This window comes from Apus apus, chromosome 25 (assembly GCF_020740795.1).
Source record: "Apus apus isolate bApuApu2 chromosome 25, bApuApu2.pri.cur, whole genome shotgun sequence".
In the NCBI taxonomy this organism is placed as follows: domain Eukaryota; kingdom Metazoa; phylum Chordata; class Aves; order Apodiformes; family Apodidae; genus Apus; species Apus apus.
Window position 1 is genome coordinate 3,492,762 of NC_067306.1, and position 14,508 is coordinate 3,507,269.

At 59.5% G+C, this 14,508-nt stretch overlaps 1 protein-coding gene across 2 annotated transcripts; it reads left to right on the forward strand.

The window, feature by feature from the left end:
• Window positions 1-7,127: 7,127 nt before the first annotated feature.
• LOC127394459 (transmembrane ascorbate-dependent reductase CYB561) lies at window positions 7,128-11,681 on the forward strand. Of its 2 annotated transcripts, XM_051640459.1 has the most exons (7): window positions 7,128-7,165; window positions 8,181-8,354; window positions 9,261-9,468; window positions 9,703-9,801; window positions 9,872-9,975; window positions 10,058-10,215; window positions 10,870-11,681. In XM_051640459.1, exons 3-7 carry the CDS (start codon window positions 9,267-9,269, stop codon window positions 11,066-11,068), a joined length of 762 nt encoding a protein of 253 aa, XP_051496419.1. In that variant the 5' UTR covers window positions 7,128-7,165; window positions 8,181-8,354; window positions 9,261-9,266; the 3' UTR covers window positions 11,069-11,681. The 2 variants fall into 2 exon arrangements, with proteins under 2 accessions (XP_051496419.1, XP_051496420.1); XM_051640460.1 differs by lacking the exons at window positions 7,128-7,165; window positions 8,181-8,354 and adding an exon at window positions 9,107-9,134.
• Window positions 11,682-14,508: the final 2,827 nt, after the last annotated feature.

Consider the following 14,508-nt stretch of genomic DNA (forward strand, 5'->3'; position numbering starts at 1 on the left):
AGCTCCAGTTTACTGGGAAGTTGGAGAAAAAAAAATAAAAATAAAAAAGGTTGGTTTGGCTCCAATTTGGCTGGTGACCAAGGGTCAATGAGTGGAGATTTCCTGCTCCCCCCAGCCTGTGTTCCCAGCTCCTCCGGGGAGGGGTTTTCCCGCCTCTGGGGCCGTGCGGCGCAGCCTCCGACACCCCCGGGTGGGGTTCTTGGGTTCCACAACCTCAGCGTGGTGCTGGTGTCCAGAAATCCCAGCCAGGGAGGCCATGGGTGACCCTGTTGGAAGAGCAGCTCTCCATCGTTTTGCATGTGAGCGTCTTCCAAGGCTGGTGCTGAAGGACTTTGCCTGGAGTGGGAGGTCCTCGTGACAGCTGCATTGCCAAGGATGCCTGTAGTTCTGTGGTTCCCCTTCTTATCAACCTCCAGCTGGGATCAGGCAGAAAAACATCCTACGTGCAGGAGACTGCTGGCAGGTGAAGAGGCTGTTGGCCCAGGAAGGCAGGTGAGATGCCTGCAAGCCCGGAGATGCCTGTTGGTTCCTCTCTGCTGCCCCCAGCACCCACCAAGCATGGGCTCAGAGACACCCATGGGGCACCCTGCAGAGCAGGGGGCCAGTACGTGCCCTCCCCACACCTTTCAGAGGTTCTGGGGTGGGTGATGGATGCCCATCTGCTCCCAGCATGGAGGGTACCAGGGGACAGGAGGGGAAGGATGGGAAAAACTGTGTTGCCACGGAGACGGATGCTGAACCGCTCGTGGGGCTGTGGGCTTGGGGGGTCCTGGGGGAGATGTGGTGTCCCCAGGCAGGGAGGATGTGTCCCATCAACTTGTGTCACCATCACCAGCTGCGTGGAGCTGCTGCCCTCCCTCTCTCCAGAGAGTGTGTGTGTGGCCACGTGTGTGATGGCCAGGCTGTCACTGCTGTGGGCCAGGGGTGCCACCACCGCCCTGCCGCACTTCTCACAGGGCACTGCTCCCTCTCAGCAGTTTTGATAAGCTCCTGATCTTGCCAGGCATGCAAAATCTCCCTGCTGGTGCAGCCCTCAGCCCCAGGCTCCCCAAAATAAGGAAATAAGGAGTTTGACAGTGAATGCTTCTTAGGGCAGCTCTAAGGTACCAGCTGCGATAGGAAAGGGTGAGCAGGGGTGGTTGTGTGAAGGAGCAGGGGTTTGGGGATGGTCCCTGTGCTGGATGGGAAGATCTGCTGTTTTTTCTGGGTCTATCTCAGCACTACGGCCTCTGGCTGAAGATGCTCAAGCCCATTTCCCCCTTAATTTCCTTTAAACCACATTTTTGGCTTCCCCATCCCATTTCTCCAAGCATTCAAGGGTGCTTCAAAACCCCTGTCTGATCCATCTCGCTGAGATCTCTCCTTGAGGAGCTTCTGGATGGGAGAGAAATTATTCTCTCCTGATTTAAACCTCAAAAAGAGCTTTTTTTCATCCCGTGTGCAGCCTCGTGTGCTACTTTTCCTCATGACTCTGGCTTCCTGGGCACAACAACTCCTGCACCAGTTGGTACAAAACACTGTGTGGGGAGGTTTTTTTTCCCTCCCTGTCCAGACCCCGAGTTTAAAAGCTCCTGCTTGATTTACTGATTCATTCAATCAATTATCATCGTGTATAATTCGTTAAGCTGCTTTCCCAGATGTGGAGAGGCTGCTGTGAGGGAGAGGGGGGGAAAAAAACCCACCTCTCCAGTCCAAATTTTTCATGTAAACAAAGCAGGCTTTTTTTCTGATCCTTTTAGAAAAAAGGAAGAAACACACCCAAGCAGCTGGGGTTGTATTTTTTGTTTGTTTGGTTGTGCTTTTTCCATTGATTTCAGAGCTGTGATTGCTAAAATAATTATGAGTAAGTGCTGTGGCCAGTGCAGCCCCTCAATGTCACCTGGGCTTGGGGACTGGGCTGGCAGGAGGGATCCAGGAGTCCTCAATCCTTGGCCCTGCTGCCTGATGGCAAAGTGTCTCTGCTGAGGGGTTTTGTCAAGACTGGGTGGGGTTTTTTTTCCCACCTTTTCCCTGCATAAAAGGTGTATTTAAAGCCTGGCATGTGCCCTCTGTACGGGGACAGGCTGCACTGGGCCATGGGAAGCTCACCCTGGGCCCCAGGGCACTGATTGCTGCTTTATCACCAGAAATGCACACTCAGCTCTTGCCAGGGGCTGAACCAGCAGAAATGCCCCTTATCAGCACGATTTCCACCCCAACCCCCACAAAAAAAGTGCTTCCAAGCACGTGCCTCTCCTAGGATGAGGGTTTATGGCCCCAGGGAGGCTGGTCCTGGGGCAGGTGTGGGGACACATGTGAGCTGGGCTGGTTGCACAGTGCAGCCCTGCCTGGCCATGGGTTTCCCTCATGACTCAGTGTGGCCAAAGGTGGATGGGAAGGGGATGGAGATGTGGTTTCAACCACAGGATCTCCTCCAGCTCCATCCTGCAGGTTGGGAGGATACTACAGCCTGAGGTTGGGACATTTCAAAGCCCTGAAACTGCAGCCTTGCTGGAGGCAGCCATGGGCCTAGGGCTCCAAAATGATGCCCATATTTTGGGAGGGTCATAAATAAATGCAAAACCCTGCTGGTCAGCCCCTGGGGAGCCCCAGGATTGGAGATGTGCCCAGTGCACACAGCCAGGAACATCACAGGGCAAGAAGTAAAAGCCTGGCCAGAAATCATCCCTCCTCCTTCAACCCCCATCCTTCGTCCTTCATCCCTCCTCCATCATCCCTCATCCCTCCTCCTTCATCATTCATCCCTCATCCCTCCTCCTTCATCCCTCATCCCTCTTCCTTCATCATTCATCCTTCTTCCCTCATCCTTCATCCCTCCATCCCCCGCCTCCTCACCAACCAGCCAGATCTGGGCACCGATACGGGCTGAGCCAAGAATCCAACACATTCCCTCTGCACCCATCAGCCCAATAAAACGTGACAAAGTCCATTATTTCCTTTTTTTTTTTTCCCCCTCCCTCCTTCTTTAATAACTGCAAACAATCCCAGCCCTGAGGCGAGCGAGCGTGACTGCCCTGGGAGCATTAATCATCCCCCGGGAGCCCAGCGCGGGTTATCGTGGCTGTTTATCCCAGCTGCTATTAAAAAATTGCCATAAATGCTCCTTCAGCCTCTTCTGAAAGAGATGAAGTGTTTGCACTGGCTGCTCTGATCCTATCACCCGCCCGGCTCAGCAAAGTTCTGTTCCCTGTGAGGAGGAGAAAGAGGAGAGGGTGGGTAATTCCTGCCAGGAGGAGAACTAGAGTTTTTTCCAGCCAGGCTGCTCCCATCCCAGCTGGGGAAGGAGCTGTGTTCCCTGGGGAGCTTAGTCCCAGCTGGGAATTCCCTGTTTTTCAGCCTTCACGGGACCACAGGGAGTTTGGGACCAATCCCTCCCACCAGTTCAGGCTGGAGAAGAGAAGGCTTTGGGGACAACCTCAGAGCACCTTCCAGGGCCTGAAGGGGCTCCAGGAAAGCTGGGGAGAAACTCCATCTCCAGATGAGGAGAAACTCTTATCTCCAGAGAGGATAGTGATAGTACAAGGGGGAATGGATTGAAACTGGAAGAGGGAGATTTAGATGAGACATGAGGAGGAAATTCTTCCCTGTGAGGGTGGTGAGAGCCTGGCCCAGGTTGCCCAGGGAAGCTGTGGCTGCCCCATCCCTGGCAGTGTTGAAGGGCAGGTTGGATGGGGCTTGGAGCAGCCTGGGCTGGTGGGAGGTGTCCCTGTCCATGCAGGGGGTTGGATGTAGATGATCTTGAAGGTCCCTTCCGACCCCAGCCATTCCATGATTGTATGATGTGACCCAGTGGGACAATTTGTGCTTAATTCTGGGCTACCCCACATATGCTCCCTTGGCAGCCACAGACTCTTCCAACATGACTTCCCCCCCCCCACCCCTGCCTCTAGTGAAAAATCTGTTCATTTTGTCCCAGATTTGGGGTTCTGTAAGGAACCACAGAGGCTGGGGTTGTTTCAGGCTGCAGCTCAGCTCCTCTGAGGCACCTGGGCTCTTGAATCACAATCCTCGAGGGAGTCATCTCACAAATTAACATTTCTTAGTGATAAAAACTCGATTTAGAAGGGAAAAAAACCCCACAAACGCCAAACCAAAAGAGGTGATATCAGCAAAATGGTAATTTGATAACCTCTGGCGGCAGGAGGGGGAGCTGCCAGCACCAGGGCCAGGGTGAGCAGCAGGGGAAGGGCAGGAACTGCTGGTTCTACCATGAATTATCAGTTGATAACATTCCTATCGATCCGCGGGTGCTCAGCAACCCGGGACAAACCTGGAGCGGGTGCCGGGCTTGGCTGGTAGCCGGGAAGCTGGAGCAGGATCTGCTGAGCTGCTCCCACCCGCTGATCTGCAGGAAGCTGTGGCAGCATCCCTGGGAAACCCTGAGCATGCCTGAGCAGCTCTGAGCACCCCTAAACACCCCTGAGTGTCCTGGAACACCCCTGAACATTCCTGAGAACCCCTGATCAGCCCTGTGCAACTCCAAGCACCCCTGAGCATCCCTGAACATCCTTGAGCAGCCCTGAGCACCCCTGAACATCCCTGAGAACCCCTGAGCAGCCCCAAGCATCCCTCAGAACCCCTGAACATCCCTGAGGAGCCCCAAGCATCCCTGAGCACCCTTGAGAACCCCTGAGCAACCCTGAACATCCATGAGAACCCCAGAACACCCCTGAGCACCTCTGAGCATCCCTGAGAACCTCTGAACACCCCTGAGCAGCTCCAAGCATCCCTGAGCACCCCCAAGCATCCCTGAGCACCCCTGAGCATCTCCAAGCCCTACAGCCCGTGCTGGGGCATCCTGCAGTGTGACTGACACCCAACCCACACGTTCCCTCCTGGCAGTGCAGGGAGGATTTCATTCCTGCCAGCTCGGGGAAGGCTCAGGCAGATTTAATAAAGCCATTATGCCCCTGGCAGTGTCTTTAATTAAAGAGCTGGTTACAAATGGCTCCCTGTTCCCCGGGAAGAGGAGGGCACTGGCCACTGTTGAAGGAGCTTGTTTGTCCCCAGTCAGCTGCCACCGAGTCCCCTTGCACATGGCAATGGGTGCAGGGACCCCTCAGCAAAAGCTGCCATGGGCCACCCTTGGATTTGTCCCCTCTGTGAGGTTGGGACAAGCCACCACCTCCATTTAATCATGTCAGGCTGGAGGCTGCTGCATCTTTTTGGCTGCTGAAAGTCGAGGGAGTTCAGCTGGAGGAGGTTATAAACATTTATAAATCTGCTCAGGATTGTATTACAACAGAGCTGCTCTCAGCAGATGGCCAAGCTTTTTGTTCTGCCAAGTATCCTAGAGGGTGGACCCCCCCCAAATCTCATCCCCTTTTGAAGCTTTTCCAAGGGTCTCAGTTGGACCATGGTGGGGAGGGGAGGACGTCCTCCCTGGACACCCACCCAGCCCTTCCCAGCTGGGGCACAGCCCCACGGCTCAAGGTTTGCAGTTTATGGTGGTTTTTATGGCTCAGCTGGTTCCCTCCAGGAAACCATTTCCCAACAACCTCCAGGGTGATAAACCCAACTCCAGGCATGGAGGTGGCAGCAGGTCCTAGAGCAGCACTGTCCTCAGCCTCCCACTGCCGTGGGGTTGTCCCCCCGTGGGTCAAGGCTGGGGGGTGATGGCCCTGGGACTCTGTCCTGGGCTGCAGCAGGGCCCAGACTTCACTCTTGATGTGACAGGTCTCCATCAGGCCCCAGGGCTGAGCTGGGATCTGCTGAATCACGCCGTGGTGGGGGTTGTCCAGCCCCTGGGGTTTGTACCCCGTGGCACAGGTCCCCAGTGAGGGCAGGAGGTGATGGAGGAGATTGGGGGGACCTCAGGAGGGTCCTTAGCCTGCCTTTGCTCAGGAGGGTCTGAGCAGATGAGAGCAAGTGCCCAAGGGAAGGGCTGAAAGGGGGGGAACAACCCTGCGCCCAGGCAGGGGTGGTTACACCTGATCCTCTGCCCCAGGGGAGGGAGGGTCCCTCCAGCTGCTCCTGCTCCCACCCGTGGCCCAAGGCTGAGGGTGCAGATCCCACCAACCACTCCAGGTACCAGAGTGCCCCGGCTCCCACGGGTGACCTGTCTCGGGGGGCTGCTGCTGGTCTCTTTAGGGCTCCAGACCCACGGGGGCTTCCGAGCCCACCCGGGCCTCACCCTCCGGATCCCACGGGGGATCCTGGAGGCTCAGGATGCTCCGGGTCCTCCCGGCCGCTCGGTCCTTCCCCCGGGCGCAGCGCACGGCGAGGTCCTGGTGACATCTAGTGGCACCGTGTGACACACACCGACACCCCGACACACCCCCTGGCACCGTGTGACACACACCGACACCCCGACACCCAGACACGGCGGGGGGTGTCGGTCCGGGGGTGCTGCTGGCCCCGCTGCCCAGCTCTGCACCCCCAGCTGCCCCTCCGGAGACCCCGCCTGCAGCCGGGCCGGGAGGAACAGGGAAGGGGGACCCCCCCTGTGTTCCCCCATCTCCCGTTATACCCCCATGTCCCCTCATATCGCCCCATCTCCCTTCATATCCCTGCTTTTCTCCCTCTGGGACATCCCGCGGGGAGCACAGGATGCAGCCCGAGGTGCTGGAGGGGTTTATAGAGGGGGGAGTGGGTGGAAGCAGGGGGGGTCCTTGGGGACATGTCGCCCCCCCTGCCATCCCCTGACCCACAGGCCCAGCCCGGGGCCTTGCAGGGTGTCACCCCGGTGCTGATGGGGAGCAGGGGACTCAATTTAGCCAGCCCCTCATTAGCGCTGCCCAAATTAATGTGTCCTGCACCCCTGTCCGGGGGGCTCATCCACCCAGGTTTGGGGTTCCCAGCCTGGTTTGGGGGTGCAGTGCCCCAGGGTGCAGGCACAGATTGGGGGTGGGGGGATGGGAGGGGGGCACACAACCTGTCAGCGTCCCTCGGGGACAGTCCCCAAATTACACAGACCCCTTCATGCTAATCCCCCCCCACTCCCCCCCCCCCGCAATTTCGCAGCCCTCGGTCCCCCTCCCCAGCCCGCAGTGACACCCCCTGCAGCGATGCTGGGGGGGTGCAGCCCCCTCCAACCCCCCCCCCCCCCGCTCCCCGCCCCCCTCTTGGGCTTTGCCATCGCTCGGTTGCCATGACAACGCTGTGTCCCGGTCCCTCGCTCAGACGCTGTCACCGCCGGGCCTGGCGGCACCACCGGCACCCGCAGGTAGGGCTGGAGTGGGGGGACACACACATCAGGTGTGGGGGGGCTGCGTGGGTGTCTGTCCCCAACCCCTGCCCCCCCCAGTCCACCACTTATCCCCCTGCCCTGAGCTGGAGGGACCCCCCTTGCCGGCAGGAGCCTGCAGCCCCCATCCAGTGCAGGGACACCCCCACCCCCTCAAAAACTCCCCCGGGGATTTTGGGGGATCTCAGCCATGGGGAGGGGCTGCAAGGTGCACACACCACCCCCCTGGACAGGCCAATGAGGGGGGGTTTAACCAGAAAAACTTCCTGACAAAAGAGGGGGGCACTGGCTTTGCCCTGGGAGGGAGGGACTGGGGAGGTGCAGGGGGGCAGAGACACGGGGGGAGGGGGGACAGGCGGGTCCCCACCATGGGACGGCTGGGAGAAGGGGCTTGGCCACCTCTGGCTCTCCCAGTGCTCGGGGGTGTCTGGGAGCAGCAGCCGGGCTGGTTTGGGGGCTACTGGGCAAGTGGCAGAGCCCAGGCAGCTCCTCGTGTCCCTCTGCCGGGGCTTGTGGGTGGGAAGGGCTGGTCCCAGTCCCTCTGTCCTCAGTCTGCCTGGGGACATGGTCGGCTCCTTGTGCAGGTGTTTGCACCTGCTGGAGGGATGTGTGGGGCTGGATGGGGCCACGTGGGCACCCATTCGGTGTGTGCCCCCCAACCATTGGAGCCAGCAGCCCCACGGCACCAGGGAAGGTTTGTGGGGCGGGGGGGACTGTTGTGATGCAGGAAGGAGCTGGGGCCTCTCGCTGCCCCCTCCCCTGGCCTGGTCCCCCTGTCTGTCCCTCAGACCACACCACGGCCCCGGGGCACCGAGGCCTTTGCAGTGTGTCCTAATGGAATAAGCCAATTCCCTTAACCCACTTATCCGGCTGATCCAATAAAGGTGGCTGGGAATAAAGTGTGTGCTTGGTCTTAATGCACCCCCCGGCCCCCCCCCTGCATCCCCCCAGGCCTGGGTCTGTCTGCTGCAGCTGGCTGGGTGCTCCTCCCCAGAGGCAGCTGCAGTGGGGCCAGGGCAGAGGTGGGACGTTGTGGCTGGGACTTGCTGGTCCTGGCTGACAGGGAAAGAGGTGGCCGTGCTGGTGGTGCTGCTGGAGGTGGCTCTGATCCCCAGGCCAGTGGGGAGCATCGGGGGACAGCTCAGCACGAAGTGTGACACAGGTGCAGGTGGGTCGTGGGGGCCGTGGGGCAGCTGTGGTGGGGCTGGGTAACACGGTGTGTCTGTCCTCATCCCTCCTCCTCCCCACCCAGCCCTGGGGTTTGATCAGTCCCATGTCCCCAAGAGCCATTGGTTTTGTCATGGGGGGTGTCCTGAGTCCCTTGTCCCTGTGTTGCCTTTCTCTAGCAGGGTCTGGGGGGTGGGTGAGCTGGGGAGAGGGTGGGAGATGGCATGGGGATGGAGTGGGAGGGATGGGGATGGAGGGACGGGGGTGCAGGGACAGGGATGGAGGGACAAGGCTGGAGGGATGGTGTGTTAGGAGGGCTGGGGTGGGAGGAATGGGCCAGGCAGGGGCAGGAGCGCGATGCAGGGGCAGGAGCGGGAAGCAGGGGCGGGAGCGGGAAGCAGGGGCAGGAGCGGGATGCAGGGGCGGGAGCGGGATGCAGGGGCAGGAGCGGGATGCAGGGGCAGGAGCGGGATGCAGGGGCGGGATGCAGGGGCAGGGGCGGGATGCAGGGGCAGGGGCGGGATGCAGGAGCGGGGGGCAGGGGCAGGAGCGGGATGCAGGGGCAGGGGCGGGATGCAGGAGCGGGGGGCAGGGGCAGGAGCGGGATGCAGGGGCAGGATGCAGGGGCAGGGGCGGGATGCAGGGGCGGGGTGCCGGGGCAGGAGCGGGATGCAGGGGCAGGAGCGCAGGGCCGGGCGCGCCGCGGTGTCCGGGATCCACCTCCAGGTGCGGGTGACGCAGCCGCCCCGGCAGCACCAGGAAGCGTCCGGCTTCGTGGCAGGTGAGGGCGGAGGCGGCAGCGCCAGACTCTGCCCGGAGGGGACAGCGGGGACCGGCCGGGACCCCCCGCAGCACCGCGGGGCCCCCTCCCCGTGGCTCGGCTGCCCCCTCCTCTCTGTCCCCGCAGGCCGGCATGGAGGGGGCTCGGCCGCCCACCAGCCCCGCGGGGCTCTCGGCGTACGTGGCCGTGTCTCAGCTGCTGGGCCTGACGCTTCTGGCCGCCACCGGCGCCTGGCTGGGCCGCTACCGGGGCGGGGTGTCCTGGCACAGCAGCCTCCAGTTCAATGTCCACCCCCTCTGCATGGTGCTGGGCATGGTTTTCCTCCAAGGTGACGGTGAGCAGGACAGCAGGACAAGCGCCCTGGCCCCGCTGCAGGCTTTCAATCCTCCCCACCCCCCACCCACCCACCCCCAGGCAAAAGTGATGATCAGTGGGATGGGGAAAGATGCTCCAGGTTCCACATCCTCCCCACCCCCGGCTTCGTGCAGTACCCCTGGGAGACGCAGGGTGCCGGGGGGGATGGGGGGGGGGGACACCCGGGGGTGCTGATCCAGCCTCTCTCCGGCAGCTCTCCTGGTCTACCGGGTCTTCAGGCACGAAGCCAAGCGCTCCACCAAAGCCCTGCACGCCCTGCTCCACGGGCTGGCGCTGCTCATCGCCCTCCTGGGTGAGGCCGGGGCCGGGGGGGCAGGGGGGGTTGGATCCAGCCCCGGGGGGTCACGGGCTCCTCTCTCCAGGTATCGTCGCCGTCTTCGAGTCCCACCGGACCAAGGGCATCCCCGACATGTACAGCCTGCACAGCTGGTGTGGGATGGCTGCCTTCGTGCTCTACCTCCTGCAGGTGAGGGCTGGGGAGCCCCGCGGGGATGGGGGCGGGGGAAGGGGACCCCACAGCACCCCCTTACCACCCCATGTCCCCGCAGTGGCTCCTGGGCTGCGGTTTCTTCCTGCTCCCTGGTGCCTCCTTCTTGCTGCGCAGCCGGTACAAGCCCCACCACATCTTCTTTGGCATTGCCCTCTTCACCTTGTCCATCGCTGTTTGCTTGCTGGGCATCACCGAGATGCTCCTCTTCAACATCAGGTGAGATCCCCGCCCCCCCCCCCCCCCCGGTCCCCCAGCAAAGGGCTGATCCAGCCCCGTGGGGCAGAGCCTGGTCCCTGCTCAGGCTGTGCTTCCATGGCTATTAAATGTGTGTGTGTGTCACCCCCGAGGCCATTAAATGTCCCTCTAAGGCCTTTAGTTCTGCTGCTGCTGAGTCACTTCCCAGAGGATGTTTAACAAGAGCCAGATCCTGTGACAGTTTGCTCTGGGGTCCGGACCCCTCCACAGCCAGGCGTTTTCAGAACTCCCTGGGACACTTCTGTCCCCAAGACCTCTGTCCTCACAGCTGGAGGACATGGTGGTGGCCCCAGCTGCACATCGAGTTCCCCCAGCACCAGCACTGTGGGGACATGGCAATTGGGCAACCCAGGAGCCACCTCCCTGTGCTTGGGTAGCACATCTGGCAGGGGAGCTGCTCAGCTGCCTACAGCCCCAGTGAAGAGCTGTGCCCTGTTTTCTCTGCTGTCACCAGAAAACTGAGCAGGACCTGGGCACTCCCCTCTTGCTCTGTTTTTTTGGGGAAAAGGGACTTTTCCCAGGGTGTGTGCCCAGAGGATGAGGAGAAGGTCCCAGCCACGGAATGGACAGGCCACCAGAACCTGGAGGCTTGATCATCCCTCTCCACTCCCACAGGGATTCATACAGCCACTTTGTGCCTGAGGGTGTCCTGGCCAACACCCTGGGGGTGCTGCTGGTGGCCTTTGGGCTGGTGGTGGGCTACGTCCTGACGCGGGACGACTGGAAGCGCCCGCCGCTGGCCGAGGAGCTGGCCCTCTCCATGGACTTCAAGACCCTGACGGAGGGTGAGAGCCCCGGGGGTGGCAGCCAGTGATGTCCCCAGGTCCCCTGTCCCTGGCATGGGCTCCTCGTGCTGTCTGTGGGATGTTCCTATGTGCCCCATCCCCGGTGTCTTGGGGCTCAGCTCAGGGTGACGAGGACAGCTGGGGAAGGACACACTTGGTGTGACGCTGCCTGTTGGGCTCAGCCTTGCTTGGCCTCACCCCTCCTCAGCTCTGCCCTGCACAGCCCCTGGAGACCCTCCCCACCCCCCCCGAGCCTGCCTCAGCCCCGTGGGGACAGCAGTGCCACAGGGCAGAGGCTGGCAGTGGTGCTGGGACACAAAGGACGGGGAGGTCCCCGGGCTCTGCTTTGGGGACCAGGGAATGGGAGCCCAGATTTCTCTGCCGATTCCCAAATCCTGGTCTCAGCGCCAGGGGCAGAGGGGACCTTTGCCATCGCTGAGGTTTCCACTCACTGGCAGCCCCTTGCCCTCCAGCACGGCTGTGTGTGGGGCTGCTCCCCCCCCCCCGAGGGCTCCCTGGGGACTCGGAGGGACCTGGCCTCTGTGCAGGCTCAGCATCTTCATGTCTGAAATGTTCTCCCCTCTTGTGTGATGTGTCGTCTGCTCAGTGGATGCTCCTGATCTAATAAATGTTTGCAGCTAACCCTGTCCTCCTCCCGTCTCTGCTCCCCCAGCTCATCATTTCGGGGTCTCCCTGAGCTCCCACACACTGTGGGTGGCCAAGGGATCAGCTGCCCGAGGGGCTGGGGAGGGCAGGGTGGGCACTTGGGGTAGGATTGACCCATCTGTCCCCTTTTTATAAGGGTATGTAGCCACAGGACAAGGGGGAATGGCTTTCAACTGGAAGAAGGAGATTGAGGTGAGACATGAGGAGGAAATTCTTCCCTGTGAGGGTGGTGAGAGCCTGGCCCAGGTTGCCCAGGGAAGCTGTGGCTGCCCCATCCCTGGCAGTGTTGAAGGGCAGGTTGGATGGGGCTTGGAGCAACCTGGGCTGGTGGGAGGTGTCCCTGCCCATGCAGGGGGTTGGATCTAGATGATCTTTAAGGTCCTTTCCAACCCAAACCAGTCTGGGATTCAAGGATTCTACGGGCCCTGGGCCATGCAACCAGCACTACTGGTGGCTGCTTGAGGAATCCCATGGGGACATCTCTGGTCTTGCCACGCATGGGCTGTGCTCACAGGAGTGGGGAGTCCCACTGCCATGAGGAGGTGCATCCCCAAGATGTGGGCTGGTGCCTCTCCTGACAGCATCCCCTCTTCCTTTGGGGTTTGGGCACAGGCAGCCCCGTGGGTGAAGCTGCTGGAGAGCCAAAGCTCCAGACCCCAGTTTCAAAGCAGGTGCAGCCCCAGCACAGGCCCAAGCCCAAGCTGGGTATTTTTGCTCCCCACATTTCCCAAGTGCCATGTTATTCCAGCTCTGCACATCACCCCAGGGGCTGGGGACAGGGATGCTCACAGCCACGAGGGACATTCAGCTGTGAAGAGGAGCCTTGTGGTCAGGCAGGGGTGAAACCAGCAGCCACTGGGGTTCTCAGGAGCTGCAGGGCTCCACTGCCCCGAGCTCTGCACAATTTAATCCAGAAAACTGCCCTGACCCAGTTCCCATTTCTTTCATGTCCCTTTTCCTAAGGCAGCAGCAGCACTGCCTCCATGTTCTCCTGCTCCAGGCAGTGCCACATCCCTGTCCCCATCCCCACCCCAAGAAGCCCCAGCATGCTCCCACTCACCACAGGGTGGGAAGAACACCAGGCCAGACCCCGCTTCCAAGTGTTAACCATTTATAAATAAGTACATTTTTTCATACATACAGTTTTCATTGTACAGATTACAATCTGTATACATTGGGGGGTGGGGGGGAATGCATTCTTTTGAACTTTTCACATCTATCTCACAGCTCACATGTACAGACAAGAAAACTCTGCTCAAGCAAATACAGCAAAGGAAAAAATATGTTTTCTTCTTTCCTTATCCATGAGAGGCAAAAGCCTCTGCTGTTGGCAGGGGCTGCTCTTCCCACTGCACAATATCACAACTGTGTGGTGTTCAATATATCAGTAGAGAGAACAGAACATGCATTGAATAATATACTGTACAGAGAGAAAGTCCTTTACATCAGAATTATAGAAAAGCTAAAGGAAAAGTTAAGTGTCTTAAAGATCTTCCCAGCAAGTGTCTCGAAGGATGGCAACCAGGGGATTGTGCAAAGCACAGGTGTGTTTACTGCTCGGGGTTGTACCCAGCTCAGATCCTCTTGGATGTGGAGACAGGAGGGAGATGAAACGCTGAAAGCAACAGGATGGGAAAGGAAAGGCTGGAGGGGAGGAGAGCGGCAGCGCCGGCAGAGTCCACGTGAGTCTCCGGGTGGAGCAGCAAAAAAGGACCTGATGTAGCACACAGAGCTGCTCTTGGTGTCTGGCTTCTCAGGGCACAGACCCACGGGGAGCCACCCCCGGGCACCAGGCTCTCCCACCCACCCAGCACCACCCCGATGACCCGCAAGCCCCATCGCCGGCCCTGGGCAGCGTCGCCCAAAAGGGACAAAGTCTTTGGGCAAAGCAGCCCGGTGTTTCCACAACTATAGGATGTCATCCCGTAGGATGGGACCTGGCTGCTGACTCCCCAGTACCGTGACAGCTAGAAAATGAGCAGGAGGAAAGGATACAGCAGAGGGGTTGGTGTCCATTGGCTCTCCTGGTGACGGTCACACCAGCTGTGTTTTCCGTCGGGTAGGGCTGTAACAGTTGTGGTGAGATCCAGCTGTATATATAGTCAGGAGTTGGACATGAACGCATCTTGCTAAAGAATTGAGCCCTTAGTGGTTTATATTAGAAAAAAGAGTTTGATTGAATGAAAAATCCAGCAATTATTCACACGAATCTGAAAAAAACACACACAGATTTAACTTCCAACCATTGTGCTTTGTGTCCAACACACACCCCACCAGACTGCACGGAGAGCGACCGGCACGGGGTGAAGGCATTTATCCACAGAGGTCCTGGTGGGTACAACAGCTCTTCCACTAAGCCCTTGGTTAAACACCATTAATCCTGGTAGAAGAGTTATCTGGAATTCCCCAGACCAGAGCAAAGGACAACCACCAAAGAGCTCACTGCAGAACCCTCTCTGCAAGGAAGGCGGAGGACGGGCAGGCACGCCGGCTTGCTTTTCTCTAGATAAGGCAGAGCTGGCACTTGGGTTTTAGCAAGACTTCTTCTGGGTGACCCTGAACACACAGTGACCCTTGTACGAGGGGGCTCCATCGCTCCTAATTTAGTAGCCACCCTGGTTCCTGACCTAATCCAAGCGTGGCTTAGGCATCTGGCAAACACACACACACAAACGTTCACACCAGCCAAGTGGTTTTTCTTTCCAGCCGGGTTAAAGGGAACAAAAGCAAAAAGTTCAGTGCTTGGATGGACCCACCTGTGGTGCCAGATGGACAGATGGATGGACAGATACAGCCTGAGCCT